We start from the raw sequence: 16,913 nt of genomic DNA on the forward strand, positions 1-16,913 counted from the left end.
AGTTGCATCCTTTCTAAAAGAGATCAGTTGTTTTATTTAAAGAGCCTTTCTTCTTTCTAGGAATGGATGTATATGGCTACCTCCTGGCAAGAGAAGGGAGACTGGAAGATGTGGAGAACCTCGGCTGCCGCCTTTTCAATATTTCTGACCAGCATGCCGAACCCTGGGTAGTCTCTGGGTATGTTTATGTAATCCCTTTTCTCACCAGTATTCAGTATAGCTTCTTTAAGAAATTATAGTTTTGGGGGCCGAGAGATAGCACAGTGGTAGGGCATTTGCCTTGCATGCAGCCAACCCAGAACTGCATTCCATATGGTCCCCCAAGCCTGCCAGGAGTGATTTCTGAGCACAGAGCCAGGAGTAAACCCTGAGCTACGCCAGGTGTCATCCAAAAAAAAAAAAAAGAAAAATGGTTTCTCCTGAAGAGAACATAATGGGGTTTTGAGGCCATATGCTTAGAAAACCATGCAGTCCATGGGGCTGGCAAGGTGGTGCTAGAGGTAAGGTATCTGCCTTGCAAACCTAGCCAAGGAAGGACCTCGGTTTGATCCCCCCGGCGTCCCATATGGTCCCCCCAAGCCAGGGGCCAGGAGTAACCCCTGAGCATCAAACGGGTGTGGCCCAAAAAACAAAACAAAACAAAAAAAGAAAACCATGCATTTCTGGGAATTTAACCTCTGCATGTAATTTTTGTTTGTTTGTTTTTTGCTTTGTTTCTTGGGCCAGTACTTGACTGTGCTTTGGGTTTTCATCCTGATTCTGTACTCAAGGATCACTAGTCATGAGTCTTGGGACCATATATAGTACCAGGGTTCAAATCTACATTGCCAGGGCTGGAGCCATAGCAGTAGGGTGTTTGCCTTGCACATGGCTGATCCAGGACATACCTTGATTCAATCCCGGTGTCTCATATGGTCTCCCAAGCCAGGGGCGATTTCTGAGCACAGACCCAGGAGTAACCCCTGAGCGTCACCGGGTGTGGCCCCCCCCAAAAAAGAAAAAGAAAAACCTATATTGCCTACTTATAAAGCAAGCACCACAGTTCTAAAAGGTAACGAGACCTGAATTCAAATCATGGTCTTGCGTCTGACTTCAGCAGCATCACTTACTTCTCTAGTTCTGTTTGTTGCTTTTTTTTTAATTGGGAAATTGAAGATATTACTCATGTTTTGTGGGTAGGTATCAACTGATGTAGTAAATAGATGGTGCTCAAAATTGAGTCTGCTTTTGGAAAGCCAGGGTTGAACAGGCCAAGAGTTATTGCTATTTTGATATTGACCTGGCTCTGTATTATCTGAATGTCAGGACTGAAGAGATAGGGACTGGTTAAGTGTTTGTCTTGTATGTGTTGGCACATGGCCAGCCTGGATTCCATGCCTGGCATCCTATATAGTTCTATTAGGAGTGGTCTCTGAGTTTTGGGGTATGGCTCCCAAATCAAAAGTAAATATAAAACCAAATTATTTGAAAGTCTCATCAGATAATAAACCTAGTCAGTAGATTCTAGACTATATCCCCCCCCATATCAAGATTCCTACCTTAGGGCCGGAGAGAGCATGGAGGTAAGACATTTGCCTTGCATGCAGAAAGACGGTGGTTCGAATCCCGGCATCCCATATGGTCCCCTGAGCCTGCTAGGAGTGATTTCTGAGCCTACGTAGAGTCAGGAGTAACCCCTGAGCACTGCTGGGTGTGACCCAAAAACCAAAAAAAAAAAAAAAAACCCAAAGATTCCTACCTTAAAAATTATAGGATCAGTGCTCGCTTCGACAGCACATATACTAAAATTGGAACGATACAGAGAAGATTAGCATGGCCCCTGCACAAGGATGACATGCAAATTCGTGAAGCATTCCATATTTAAAAAAAAAAAAATTATAGGATCAAAGAGATAGTCATGTGGGCCCCACCATAAACTTCCCCCCTTCTTTTTTTTTTTTTTTTTGGTTTTTGGGCCACACCCGTTTGACGCTCAGGGGTTACTTCTGGCTATGTGCTCAGAAATCGCCCCTGGCTTGGGGGGACCATATGGGACGCCGGGGGATCGAACCGCAGTCCGTTCCTTGGCTAGCACTTGTAAGGCAGACACCTTACCTCTGGCGCCACCTTCCCGGCCCCAACTTCCCCCCTTCAAAAAAAGATTTAGTAGGTTGTTTTTGTTTTACTGACTTTAACGCTATTGGTGTGGCTTATATTAAGGATCCTGTAGTGGGCATTGGGTTTTTGTGTTGTTTCTTTATAGTCTCATAACTTGTCTTTTCCCAGGTGTCATAGTTTCTACAGCAAGCGTTATTCTCGGGCACTCTATTTAGGAGCCAAAGCCATTCAACTAAATAGTAACAGTGTTCAAGCTTTGCTGCTTAAGGGAGCAGCTCTGAGGAATATGGGCAGAGTCCAAGAAGCAATAATCCACTTTCGGGAGGCTATACGGCTTGCACCTTGTCGCTTAGATTGTTACGAAGGTAAGATTTAAATAAAAATACCAGTGAGTCATGTGGCAACAGCATGCAGATAGAAGGTTTTGTCAGTGGTTTCCAAACTTCATTGTACATGAGAATTTTCTGAGGAGGGTTAAAATTTTTTGGATTCTGGGGCCAGAGAGATAGTACAAAAGGTAGTGCATTTTCCTTGCAGGTAGTTGTCCTAGGTTTGATTCCTGGCACTACATATGGTCCCCTGAGCCCTGCCACAAGTAAGCCCGGAGTACAGAGCCAGGAATGGCCCCCAAACCAAGCTGTTCCAAAAAGCACATCCCAAATTTTTGTGTGTATGTGTGTGTGTGTTTGGGCCACACCCGGTGACACTCAGGGTTACTCCTGGCTCTGCAACTCAGAAATCATTTCTGGCAGGCTCGGGAAACCATATGTGTTGCTGAGCATCAAACCCAGGTCCATCCTGGGTCAGCCATGTGCAAGGCAAACGCCCTACCACTGCAATATTGCTCTGGCCCCAAATCCCAAATCTTTATGTCAGATTATTACTTTAGTCTTGATTTAGATCAGAATAAATCCCAACTAATTGATGTTGGGAGATAGGCGTCTTTTTTTTTTTATAAACTTAAATATTTTGATTTACATGATTCATAATATAGTTGTTTCAGACACTTAGTATTCCAACACCACCAATATGACTCTCCTTTCACCACTGTCCTCAATTCTCACTCATTCCCCAAACCTGCACCCTTAACAGACACAAATTGAATTCATATTGCGTATTACAATCAAACAAGTGGAATTATCAAAAAGTAAACCATAAAAGAGAATCTGAAGCTGACATGATAGATAGTGCAGTGGGTGAGCTTCTGCCTTGCATGCTGCCACTCAGGTTTGATCCCTGGCAGCTCATGGTCCCCCAAGCCCTGAGTTACGCATAAAATAATACTATATCCATATGACAGTATTGATTATAGGAATTGTCGGTTCCTTGTGACCTCCACAGTGGGCATGGGCAGAGCCATACTTGGTTTTGTTTTATTGTGTTCTAAGTTGTGTGACTGACCTTAGGAGTTCTAACTCTTGACTACATCCGCAATGGTTTGTGACTCAGTAAGAATGTAAGTATAAACCCAGCAGTTTAGGAGTCATTTGCACTTAACAGGAAGAGGAGTTCATATTTGAGAAAATAGATGTTGGAATAAAGGATAAATCTGCCTGTATATGCAGAGAGCTGTGACTATTCTGTGTGTGTGCGTCCGTGTGTGTTATTGTATGTGTGTCGTCATCTCGCCCTCTCTCTCCCCCCATCCAACAGTGCTCAGGGCTTCTGCGATCTCTGAGCAGGCTTGAGAAACCAGATGGGGTGCCGGGGATCGAACCTGCTTGTTGCTTCTGCTCCTGGTTTGTTCCTAATGAAACTTCAGGCCAACTCTGTTTTGAATTTTGGCACCATTTGTGCCCTAAGCTTCTCTGGGTATGACCCCAGTGTGCAGGCTCCCCAGCAATATCACAGGAATGGCCAGGATAATTCCTGGCACTGCAGGGCCCCAGTAGCACCACATTTTGGGGCCCTTGCAATTAAACCAGTTGGGTAACTGAGAATTGTCAGGAGGGGTTCTTAAGCCTCCTAAGCATTGTTTGGAAGAACTTCCTCTAACTACTCTCCGCAAACTAACAAAAATAAAAAACAAAAAAATAAAGATTGCATCAAACCCAACTTTTGGTTTTTGATTAAGTTCTTTGTTTTGTTTCGTTGTTTACCAAAGTAGGGGACACTGCTAGTGGTGCTCAGGGGATCATGCAGTGCTTGACTGAATGTAGAGTCCCTTTATGGCATCTAAGGACTACTATTCCTTATTAAAGTCTTAATCCTAAAACTGTTAAGATCCTAAACTTTTTTTTTTTTTTTTTTTTTTTTGGTTTTTGGGCCACACCCGGTGACGCTCAGGGGTTACTCCTGGCTATGCGCTCAGAAGTCGCTCCTGGCTTGGGGGACCATATGGGACGCCGGGGGATCGAACCGCGGTCCGTCTCCTAGGCTAGCGCAAGTAAGGCAGGCACCTTACCTCGAGCGCCACCGCCCGGCCCCAAGATCCTAAACTTTTATCACGCTGATTCCAGTGTGCTGGTTGCTGGCTAATGCTATGCTAATCTCATACAGTTTTTGGACACAACATTGGTTAGAATTATTGGGGCTTGGGGGAGTGTTTCTCAGATGACTCACTCACTCACTGTCATAGGTTGTTTTCCCTGCAACTACTCTCTGGAGATTTGGATCAGAATGGTTGGTTATGCTCTCTGGTACTTTCGTTTGGTTCTTGAGCCACATCCAGCAGTGTTCAGTGTTCTGCACTCAGGGAAAACTCTAGTGGTGCTCAGGGGACATATAGGGTGCCAAACCTGAGTCAGCTGTGTGCTTGTAAGACAAGTGCCCTGCCTGCTGTACTGTAGTTCCAACCCTGTTCTCTGGTACTTTTTTTGCAACCTCTAGTAAAATTTCCTTTACTGGTGAAAATTCTAGATTGCTCAGTCTTCGTTTTCCTTAAACTTTTTTGAAGTTCAAGTGAAGTTCTAAGCAGAAAAGTAAAACAGGGCCCGGAGAGATAGCACAGCGGCGTTTGCCTTGCAAGCAGCCGATCCAGGACCAAAGGTGGTTGGTTCGAATCCCGGTGTCCCATATGGTCCCCCGTGCCTGCCAGGAGCTATTTCTGAGCAGACAGCCAGGAGTAACCCCTGAGAACCGCCGGATGTGGCCCAAAAACCAAAGAAAAGAAAAGAAAAGAAAAGTAAAACAGCTCAGAAGTGGTTACATACAATCCTAATCCTAATGCAGCTCTTTTTTTTTTTTTTTTTTTTTTTTTTTTTGGTTTTTGGTTTTTGGGTCACACCGTGCGGTGCTCAGGGGTTATTCCTGGCAGGCTCAGGGGACCATATGGGATGATATGCCAGGGTTTGAACCAAGATCCGTCTGGGTTGGCCGCATGCAAGACAAACAGAGGCCTTACTGCTGTGCTATTGCTCCAGCCCTCAGCACATTGCTCTTAAGAGTTAAGTAATTTTTGGTTAACCATAGTGTGTGGTAGATATTGCACAAATGTTATAAATGCTGCTCTTATGGAGGAGTATCTGCCAGGAATTGTGTGGGTTTGGGATTTAAGCTGTTTCTCCGTTTGGATAAGTACTTTGTGCCAAAATCACTGTACTGTTCTCAATTTCTTAAAGAATTGAGAGTTGACTCCTTGAAATGTCTCCTCAGAGCATCTTGTTTTGAGTATGAAAAGGCAGAAGAATATTCAAATCAGGTTATATAAATACATTTGGGGGGAGGTTGGGGCCACACCCAGTAACACTCAGAGGTTACTCCTAGCTATGCACTCAGAAATCGCTCGTGGTGGGGCCGGAGAGAGAGCATGGAGGTAAGGTGTTTGCCTTTCATGCAGAAGGTCATTGATTTGAATCCTGGCATCCCATATGGTCCCCTGAGTCTGCCAGGAGCGATTTCTAAGCGTGGATCCAGGAGTAACCCGAGAGCTGCCGGGTGTGACCCAAAAACCAAAAAAAAGAAAAAACGAAAGAAATCGCTCGTGGCTTGGGGGACCATATGGGACACCGGGAAATCAAACCACGGTGCATCCTAGGTGAGTGTATGCAAGGCATACGCCCTACTGGCTTGCGCCACCGCTCGGGCCTTATATAAATACATTTTTAAGGTTTTGGGGCCATACTTCGTGTTGCTCAGGGCTTACTCCCTGTACTTAGGGATCAGAATCACTTCTGGTGGGGCTCAGGACCACATGGAGTGCTGGGCATTAAGCCTGGATGATCTGCTTTGTATGGCAAGTGTCCTGCCCACTGTACATCTCTCTGGCCCCAGGAAATCCTTTTAAGTTAACTCATTTTTTTTGTTTGTTTGTTTGTTTTTTGGGTCACACCCAGCAGTGCTCAGGGGTTACTCCTGCTCTACACTCAGAAATCACTCCTGGCAGGCTCGGGGGACCATATGGGATGCCGGGGTTCGAACCACTGTCCTGCATGCAAGGCAAACACCCAGCCTCCATGCTATTACTCCAGCCTCTGAAATTTTATTTATTGTTTTTTGGGTTTTTTTGGGCCACACCCAGTGGTGCTCAGGGGTTACTCTTGGCTGTCTGCTCAGCAATAGCTCCTGGCAGGCACGGGGGACCATATGGGACACCGGGATTCGAACCAACCACCTTAGGTCCTGGATCAGCTGCTTGCAAGGCAAACAGGCTCTCCGGGCCTGTTTTTTTTTTTTTTTTTTTTTTTTTTTTTTTTTTTTTTTTGTGGTTTTTGGGTCACACCCGGCAGTGCTCAGGGGTTATTCCTGGCTCCAGGCTCAGAAATTGCTCCTGGCAGGCACGGGGGACCATATGGGGCGCCGGGATTCGAACCGATGACCTCCTGCATGAAAGGCAAATGCCTTACCTCCATGCTATCTCTCCGGCCCCTGGGCCTGTATTTTTAATATGTTTTTTAATTTGGATTTTCTTGACCACAGCCAGCAATGCTCAGGGATTACTTCTGCCTTACACTCAGGAATTATTCCTGGTAAACTGAGGGAACCATATGGGATGCAAGGGAATTGAACCCAGTTCGAGCAAGCTCTACCACCTCCAATTTCTGTCTGTCTGAAAAAATTTTTTTTCTTCTGTGGAAGGCCTACACCTAGTGGTGTGCTCAGAGCTTAGCACTGACTCTTCACTCAGAATTAGTCCTGGTGTGCTGGGGGGAATCATATATGGTGCCAGGGATTGAACCCTGGCAAGTTCAAGGCAGATGCCCTTTCCACTGTACTATCAGGCCCCCTGTCTGAAATTCTAAAGGTTTGCAATTGTGAAGGCTGTCAAGGTAGAAAGATAGCTCGGAGTAGAATGTAGTTAAACCTTTTATGTTTTATTTTCTCAGTTCTCCTTTTGTGTTTTATTTTCTCAGGTTTAATAGAATGCTATTTGACTTCCAACAGTATTCGTGAAGCAATGGTAATGGCTAATAACGTTTACAAGACTTTAGGAGCAAATGCACAGACCCTTACTCTTTTAGCCACTGTTTGTCTCGAAGATCCAGTGACACAAGAGAAAGCTAAGACGTTATTAGATAAAGCCCTGACTCAAAGGCCGGATTACATTAAGGCTGTGGTGAAGAAAGCAGAGCTACTTAGTAAGTATATCTAACTTGTTTCCTTGTTTATTGTTAATTGTATAAAAGTGACCTCAGTTGTATTTCCTTGGGCCTTTCGCCCAATAGGTATGTAGGAGGTGTGAGCCCATAGGAATTAATTTATATTTAACATAACCAATGTAGTTAGTTTATTGTCGAACTGGCAGTGACCAGCTCAGATCAGCTGAACTAAATTTAATTTGTACGTTTAATTTTCTTTGTTTCTTTTTGAACCCACACCTGGCAGTGCTCAGGAGTCATTCCTGGTGGGCTCCAGGAACAATATAGAACCCCAGTCAGCCCCAGCCACGGCAAGCATTTTGTTTGTTTTGTTTTGATTTTGGATCAGACCCGGCAGAGCTCGGGTTACTCCTGGCTCTGTGCTCAGAAATCGCTCCTGGCAGGCTCAAGGGACCATATGGGATGCCGGGATTCGAACCACCGTCCTTCTGCATGCAAGGCAAATGCCCTACCTTTATGCTATCTCTCTGGCCCACAGCAAGCATTATGTGTATATATGTTCAGCTAATGTTGATCTGGTTTTAGTTCTAAAATAGTTTTAGTCATCTTGAGTTGACTATAAAGATTCTCTTACCTTTCTTTTTTTTTTCCATTAGTCTTGATTTATAAAAAAAAAAAAAAAAAGTCTTGATTTATGGGGCCAGAGAGATAGCATGGAGGTAAAGGCATTTGCCTTGCATGCAGAAGGACGGTGGTTCAAATCCCGGCATCTCATATGGTCCCCCGTGCCTGCCAGGAGCAATTTCTGAGCAGAGAGCCAGGAGTAACCCCTGAGTGCTGCCGGGTATGACCCAAAAACCAAAATAAATAAATAAATAAAAATAAAAAAATAAAGTCTTGACTTATGGGGCCGGAGAGATAGCACAGCGGCATTGCCTTGCAAGCAGCCGACCCAGGACCTAAGGTGGTTGTTTCGATACCCCGGTGTCCCATATGGTCCCCCATGCCTGCTAGGAGCTATTTCTGAGCAGAAAGCCAGGAGTAACCCCTGAGCACCGCTAGGTGGCCCAAAAACAAAAACAAAACAAAAATGTCTTGATTTATGATAAAGTTCAAGGTTTAAGTTAGTTTTGTTCTGTGCCACCACTCCGGCCCCAAATAAATTGCTTCTTGACTTTGAAGTTGAAAGTACTTTTTATAAAAAAAAAAAAAAGAATAAAGTACTTTTATGCTTTTATGCTTTGTTTTTGTTTTGGGGGTCACACCCTGCAGTGCTCAGGGTTTACTCCTTCTCTACGCTCAGAAATCACTCTTGGCAGGCTCAGGGGACCATATGGGATGCTGGGATTCGAACCACAATCCTTCTGCATGCAAGGCAAATGCCTTACCTCCATGCTATCTCTTCGACCCCCATTTTTTTTGTTTTTGTTTTGTGTCACACCCGGAGGCACTCAGGAGTTACTCCTGGCACTGCGCTCAGAAGTCATTTTTGGCAGGCATTGGGTCCATATCGGATGCAAGGAATCGAACTAGAGTTGGTCTGGGGTTGGCCATGTGCAAGGCAAACACCCTGCTGCTGTGCTATCGCTCTAGCCCTGAAAGTACCTTTTTTTTTTGAAAGTACCTTTTTGATTTTATTTATTTGATTTTATTTATCCTGGCTTGGGGGATCAAACCGTGGTCCATCCTAGACAGGCGCACGCAAGGCAGACACCTTACGGTTTGTGCAACTGCTCAGTCCCTGTGCTCAGGAATTTTTGCTGGCTCTGTATTTGAGTTACTCCTGGCAGTTCTCAGGGGACCATATAGGATGCTGGTGGCTGAACCCTTGGTCATCTGCTTGCAAGGCAAGTACTCTACCCACTATATATTAATCTCTTTGGCCCCAAAAATACTTTTGGGGAGGTTTGGGCCATACTTGGTGGCGGTTAGGGTTTACTCCTGGCTCTGCATTCAGAAATTACTTCTGGAAAGCTCAGAAAACTATATGGGATGCTGGGGATCAAACCTGGGTCATCCATGTGCCAGGCAAACATCCTACCCTCTGCTATCACTCTGGTCCCCCAAGAGTACTTTTTTTTTTTTTTTTTGGTCACACCGGCCGTGCTCAGGAGTTACTCCTGGCTCTGTGCTCTGAAGTCACTCTTGGCAGGCTCAGGGGACCATATGGGATGCCAAGATTTGAACCAGAGTCTGTCCTGTGTTGGTCATATGCAAGGCAAATGCCCTACCACTGTGCTTTTGCTCTGTCCCCTACATTTTTTTTTTCCATTTTGGTTTTTGGATCACACCCGGCAGCACTTAGGGGTTACTCCTGGCTCTGCACTCAGAAATCACTCCTGGCAGGCTTGGGGTAGCATATAGGATGCTGGGATTCAAACCACCATTTTGGGGAGGTTTGGGCCACCGACTGTAGTCCTGAATCGGCTGTATGCAAGGCAAATGCCCCACCGAAGTGCAATCTCTCCAGCCCCTCAGGATTACATGTTTAAGGAACCTATGAGAAAGTTCAATGGCTGAAGTGCATGCTTATATGTGGGAGTCCTTTTTGGCCTATAGCACCCTACCCCTGCCTGGAGCCAGCATTGAGCTACCACTGGGTATGCACCATTACCACCACCACCACCACCACCACCACCACCCCGCAAATTACACATACAAATAGAACTTACTCTAAATAATAAAAATTCAGATGAGCTTGTTCTTATTTTTGCATATCAGATGAATCATAGTTAGGTTATGATTTTATTAATATGATGAGATGTTAATACATTTTCAGTTGTTGAATAAATAGGAAAGTGAGTACATTTCTCTCCTCAGGCAGAGAACAGAAATATGAAGATGGAATTGCTTTGCTGAGGAACGCGCTCGCTAATCAGAGTGACTGTGTCCTGCATCGGATCCTAGGCGATTTCCTTGTAGCTGTCAATGAGTATCAGGAAGCAATGGACCAGTATAGTATAGCACTAAGGTAGGCACTTAGCCTCTGGGGGGAAGGTCCCTAGTGGGTAGAGGAGGCAGGGAAGGATGGAACAGGGCTTCCGGAGGACACACTTTGTGTTTGTGGATACAGATTGGTGACTTCTAAAATTTTTTCGTAAAAGAATATTACCATTGAAGAACTGTTTCTTTTTTTTTTTTTTTTTTTTTGGTTTTTGGTTTTTGGGCCACACCCAGTAACGCTCAGGGGTTACTCCTGGCTATGTGCTCAGAAGTTGCTCCTGGCTTGGGGGACCATATGGCACGCCGGGGGATCGAACCGCTGTCCGTCCAAGGCTAGCGCAGGCAAGGCAGGCACCTTACCTTTAGCGCCACCGCCCGGCCCTGAAGAACTGTTTCAACCCACACAGTAGATAGTGTTTTCATTTGTATAGATCCTCTTCATGGCCTTGCCCACACACAAGCATATTTTTATAGAGTTATACGTAGTCTATATTTTATATTCTGCTTTTTCAAATCAAAGTATTGTCATTAGTTCCCCATATTTCTACTACTGTAGTAGTTAAGAACTTGAGTTTTGAAGTTCGAATACTAGCTTCATGTGTTATCTTGGGCAAGTCACTAACACATTTTCTTGTCTAGATCTACCTACCTTATTAGGTATTAACTGAGGATTTAATGATTATTCCATGTAAAGCTCTTAGCACTGTGCCTGATACATGGTAATTACGAAATAAATAGTGGTATTCTTACTGCTTAGTACAGAAGTGATTTCTTTTTGTTTTTGTTTTTGGGCCATACTTGCTGGTGCTCAGGACTTATTCCTAACCTGGTGTTCAGAGATCACTCCTGATGGTATTGGGGGAACCATATATGCTGCAGGGATAGAACCAGGGGTTCGCTGTGTGAATGGCAAATGCCATGACTCTTTTACTATCTCTGGCCTTGGAAGTGATTCCTTTGGAGGATTAACTAGGATTATGTCAAAGACCTATTTTGATACAAGTCTTGATCGCATCCACTTGTTCAGAGGTGAGCACCACTTTTGTACCTGGCATCTCAGTGAACACAGGATATTGCCATGTCGAATTATCAGTCTCAGACATGCAGGCTGCCAGAACAATGTCTGTGTGCATGTGTGTTCAATGCTTCCATAGCTATCTCCTGAAGGCAGGTAAGAGTGTAGAGGGTAGGAGACTGGGTCGAGTGAAAGTGTATGAAGGTGGGGCTGGAGAGATAGCATGGAGGTAAGGCATTTATTTGCCTTGCATGCAGAAGGTCAGTGGTTCGACTCCACTGGTCGACTCCATATGGTCCCCCGAGCCTGCCAGAAGCGATTTCTGAGTATGGAGCCAGGAGTAACCCCTGAGCGCTGCCGGGTATGACCCAAAAACCAAAAAAAAAAAAAGAGAGAGAGAGAAAGTGTATGAAGGTGTCAGAAGAGATGCTACATATTAGGAAAGTAGAAACAGGATTCCAACATGGGTTAATCTGCATTTTTATTGGTTTATCATTTTATCAAATGATAAAATATCATATTTTGATTAGAGGTGAAATTTCCTAGAGATTAGACACCTGCCAAATTAGATAATGGTCACAAAGGCAAAGAGGCAAGGTTTCTTTGGAGCCAAATTAATCAATATCCTGGAGTCCCTCAATTGTGGGGTCAGCTCATATAATGATTAGCTTCTGACGGCCTGAGTAGGAGTAACTGTAGGTCCTGGGGCCTAACCTAGTCGATGATATCTGCTCCATGGAATTGTGTAATAGTTTTGGTTTATTAGGGAAATACCAAAATGTTTAGTAATTTCTTAAGGACATGGGACAGTTTTATTCACAAAAATAAGTGTTTTTGTTTTGGTAGTCCTGTAACTTTTAAGATAACAGATTTTTTTTTCTGTTAATGGTTGTTTGCCATCTTTATTTTCATTTGTGTCATCTAGTGATTGCTTCTAAAAGTCAGGAAGAGTCCCCTTTTTTCTACCTTTAGCAGTTGACTTGCTAGCCTGTGGACCTGAAGTGGTTGGAGAGGCCCTGCGTTAACAGTGTCTCTGTGACTGGGTGGTCATTTCACTGCCATGCCAGCCAAATGACGCATCATCCAGCAAGAAGCAGGGCAGAGATTCAGGCCTCTCCTTTGTTTTGTTATCCCTCAGTTTGGACCCCAATGACCAGAAGTCTCTAGAGGGGATGCAGAAGATGGAGAAGGAGGAGAGTCCCACGGATGCCACTCAGGAGGAGGATGTGGACGACATGGAAGGGAGTGGGGAAGAAGGGGACCTGGAGGGCAGCGACAGTGAGGCAGCCCAGTGGGCTGACCAGGAGCAGTGGTTCGGCATGCAGTGAGGCCGGCGCCTGGCCAACTGCCCTGCCCTGCTCCGAGCACTTCCTGTGGACTGAAGGAACCTAGGAGCCTGATCCCTGGGAGGACGAGGATTCAGCATGTGATTGGCGGCAGCAGGGGTTTCTGCCTCTCGCTCCGTGTTTCTAGTACTGACTTCATTTTTCCAAACAGCCCGACCAGCCTCCTGCTCAGCCAGGGACAACTGAGTAAGCACTCTGGTAGGCCTGATGAGATGCTGGGCCTTCTGGGACCGTGCTTTTTCGATATTACTGATTTATAAATCTGAAAGCTTGAGGAAGAGACAGTGTTGTCTGTGATCTTGTGGGTGGGTACAAAGGAGCAACCTGTCACTCAGTCGTCTCTAGAGTCAGACAGCTCAGGCAGGTCCTTTCTGTGAGAGTTCTTGTTCCCAGTAGTCATTGCACCAGGCTGCCCAAATGTCCCTGGTAACCTTGCTTCCTTCTGCAGTGTTAGTAATGCCTTAAGTTGACGGTTGCTATTTTGCAGAACGATTTTCCTGTTTGCTAATCTGGTAACTTGCCTATGAGCCTAGTCTTGGATATGAGGAACGGATGTGACCTAGAGCATGAACACAGGTGCACCTGGGGTTAATTAACCAATAAAACGTTTTTGTACAGTAAAGTGGTGTTGGGTTAATCAGAATGAAGCCCATTGTGGGTTTTTTAAAATCTTATTCACAATGCATGGATTCAGCTACAGATCATTTGTGCTAAATACACTCCCTTTCTTCCCAGAGTGTCTAGTGCCAGGATTGGGAACCTCAGGTAATGAGCACATGCGCTATTTTATCCGTTTACATTTTTGGTTGCTAAATTTCCCTGGAGAATTTTGCACCAGATTTTAGGTTAATTCTGCCTGATTCTGAAGTTGGAAATCTGGCTTCAGAATTCTATCCAGGGGTCAACCTGGGCTCACATTCCCTGGGCTTTGGGCTGGACTTCATCTACTTCTCTTTTTTTTACCATGTGATTGCTGCCTTTGATGTTAACTTTGAGGTGACAGTTGGGAGGATAGCAGAGCAGGAACCCATATCTGATTAATTCCAAAGATGGTATGAAATGTTATTTAGTGGGAATGGAAAAAACAAAATATAGAAACTGAAAATAGGGGCCAGAACGATATCATAGCGGGTAGGGCATTTGCCTTGCACGCAGCCGATCCTTGTTTGATCCCCGGCATCCCATGTGGTTCCCCAGCACAGCCAGAGTAATTTCTAAGCACAGAGCCAGGAGTAACCCCTGAGCACTGCCGGGTGTGAGCCCTCCCCCCACCCCCACCAAGCAAAAGAAAGCAAAAGCAAGCAAAAGCATGTACATATACAATAGTTTTAGGAGCTCAGAACAATCTGGTAACTTAAAATGGGCAGAAAGTTACTGTTGTAGGTGTCTTTCAGTATGAGATCAGAGTCTAGGCAGCATCACTTGGCAGCAGCCACTGATCACAGGGTAGTCGTGCCCCTGCAGATGCTGCTGCTGCCGCTGGCTGGAGTTTGCTGGCTCACTTGCTCGGCTTATCTCTGTCCAGTGGGAGAAAAGCACAACCTCTACCATTCTGAAGTTAGGAGGAAGCCTGACCACACTATATTCATCTCCTGTATATCAGGCTCTTAACCATGACCCAGAGATGCCCACAGGGGAAAGAGCAGCAGGCCGTATGTGTCATCTGTCACCCTCACATCATCCCCTTTCCTTGGCTGGCCCTCTCTGTACTTGGGGGTAGGGTTAAGGCTCCTCCTGGTCAGACTGCCTTGTCCATTCCAGCGGTACCTAGGCTGATTCTTCCAGCCCCCTCCTACCTCCAGCTCTGGCATTTCCATCCTGACCAGTTTCAGGCAACAACTGGATTAGAAGAGATGGCTGACGCTGTTTCTGGATCATCTGACAATCACAGAAAGCAAGCACCCTTGGGTCACATCAGAGAATAGAAGAGTTGGAGTTGGATGATGCTGAAGATAACCTCGGACACTGCAATTGCACGCACACACACACACACACACACAAAATGAAACAACTTCTCAGAGAGGGGAGCTCAAGGAAGTGGGTAGAATGAGGGTGCCCAGCTCTGACTGTTGCAGCATCAAGCTACCTACTAGGGCCAGCCATGGGACAGGATGACCTTGGGAACTGGCTGTCACCACAGGGCCTTTCTGGGGTCAAGTTTCACACAATGGTTGTGGGGGTGGGATTTGATTCCCATCAGCTTTCTCTAAGCACAGGCTTGGACTCAGCAGCTTGGTTTTGAAGGCTGCTGGGGGTGGGAGTGGGGTGTTTCTGCAAATCTACCTATTTCTCCTGAGTTCCCCTTAGTAAGTACCTCATTAGCCTAGGCTGAGGCCTGCTCTATTGGCTGGAAACCGTGAGGTACACAGCAGCTGCTTTCCCTGCTGATGACTGAGGCCTCAAAACCTGCACCTCACCAAGCCTTCGAGGCTAGCATCGACAGCCAGGCCTGCCAGAAAACCTGGCACTGGGCAGGCCTGTTGCGGTAAGTGCCTTCCAAAGGCTTTCTGTGGGACAGCGCTGGGGGCTTCCCTTCTGGCACACTGGCCACCACCAGCCAGGCCCATGGGACTGTGGGGGGCAGTTCACATGGAAGTGAGCAGTTGTTGACAGTAGAGGGCTTTTGTCATTGAATCTGAAAACTACACAATAGAACACGACCAGAAATAAGTTAGGAGTCTGAGTTGGTTTTTTAGCAGCAACTCAAATGAAACTATTTAAAAATAACCCTGTGCCCTTGGGCACTGATGGCGGGAATGTGGAACACCATTCTCTGTGGGAAACAGACTGGCAGTGACTCAACAATGTAAACTGTTACCATATGACCCAACAGTCCCACTCTGGGGACTCACCCGTAAAAACCCAAGCTGGGTCTGGAGCAGTTGCGTGCACGCCAACAGGCTTAGCAACATTATTCCCTAGGGACCAACCTGCTCCTGTGCCCACCGGTATATGACAGATAAACAAAATGCCCCACACCCATACAATGCTCATTCTTCTGGTTTTAAAAAGAAGGAAATCCTCTGCATGTGCAGACGCAGACTTTGGAGAGCGTCTATTCATGAAATAAACCAGTCACAAGCTATCTCTGTGTGAGATTTCTTCTTTCTGAGGCCCTAGTTGGGGCAAATTCCAAGTCAAAGTAAAATGGCAAGAAGAGTGGGGACTTTGTGCTTAACAGGCACAAGTTCCTGTTGAGTGTTTGGTTTGGTTTTTTGTTTTTTTGAATTTTGGGCTACACATAGTGGTGCTCGAGTTGCTCCTGGCTCTGCACACTCTGGAGGGCTCGGGAGACTGTATGGGATGCTGATGATCAAACCCAGTTGGCCCAGGTAAGGCAAACTACCTGCTCTGCAGTCCCACAAGTTTATTTGGAATGTTGACCATTTTGTGGTGAGGGATGGTGGTTATGGTTGCACAGTATGATTGTACTTAATGAAACTAACCTATGCACTTTAAAGTGTTTAAGATGGGGCTAGAGCGGGCAGGACTGGATACACGCTTTACATGCAGAAGGCTTGGGTTCACTCCCCCCACATAATATGGTCCCTGAGCACCCCAGGCACACTCCCCGATAAAAAGGCAAAGATGGTACATTTGTTGGGTCTTTTGTTTGTTGGTTTTTTTGGACCACACTCAGCGCTAAGGGGTTACTCCTGGCTCTGTGCTCAGAAATCACTCCTGGCAGACTCGGGACCATATGAGATGCTGAGATTGAATGTCGTCCATCATGGGTTGGCTGCGCGCAGGGCTTCAGCTCTCAGATGGTAAATTTTGTTATATGTAAAAATCAAAAAAAAGGAAGAACTGATTGTAATCTTGCCATTCAGCTAACACGTAAAATCCAAAAGTATCTATATGTGCTATACTGAAGCATACATAGTTTCTCCATGGAACCTCAAAATTTCCCCATAAAATACGTATCTGTTTTTAGAAAATTTTCTGACTTTTTGGGGTGTGTGGAGGGAGGCACACTCAATGGTGTTCAGGAACTATTCCTGCCTCAGTGCTTAGGGGACTCAGTGTGGGGACTGA

The 16,913-nt window shown here is 45.6% G+C and overlaps 1 protein-coding gene and 1 non-coding gene across 4 annotated transcripts in view; both read left to right on the forward strand.

Moving 5' to 3' along the window:
- The window catches only part of ANAPC7 (anaphase promoting complex subunit 7), a 28,333-nt gene extending 14,833 nt beyond the window's left edge, over positions 1-13,500 (forward strand). For all 3 annotated transcript variants that reach the window (XM_049788815.1, XM_049788816.1, XM_049788817.1), the window contains 5 exons: positions 61-178; positions 2,266-2,462; positions 7,389-7,613; positions 10,395-10,545; positions 12,671-13,500. In XM_049788815.1, coding sequence (XP_049644772.1) covers positions 61-178; positions 2,266-2,462; positions 7,389-7,613; positions 10,395-10,545; positions 12,671-12,860 — 881 coding nt within the window. In that variant the 3' untranslated portion in view covers positions 12,861-13,500. The remainder of the gene's footprint in view (positions 1-60; positions 179-2,265; positions 2,463-7,388; positions 7,614-10,394; positions 10,546-12,670) is intronic.
- On the forward strand, positions 1,758-1,864 carry LOC126031571 (U6 spliceosomal RNA). The gene has a single exon (XR_007503403.1). It is a non-coding gene; the product is annotated as a U6 spliceosomal RNA (small nuclear RNA).
- Positions 13,501-16,913: the final 3,413 nt, after the last annotated feature.

The sequence above is a fragment of the Suncus etruscus genome, chromosome 15, assembly GCF_024139225.1.
Source record: "Suncus etruscus isolate mSunEtr1 chromosome 15, mSunEtr1.pri.cur, whole genome shotgun sequence".
Taxonomy (NCBI): Eukaryota; Metazoa; Chordata; class Mammalia; order Eulipotyphla; family Soricidae; genus Suncus; species Suncus etruscus.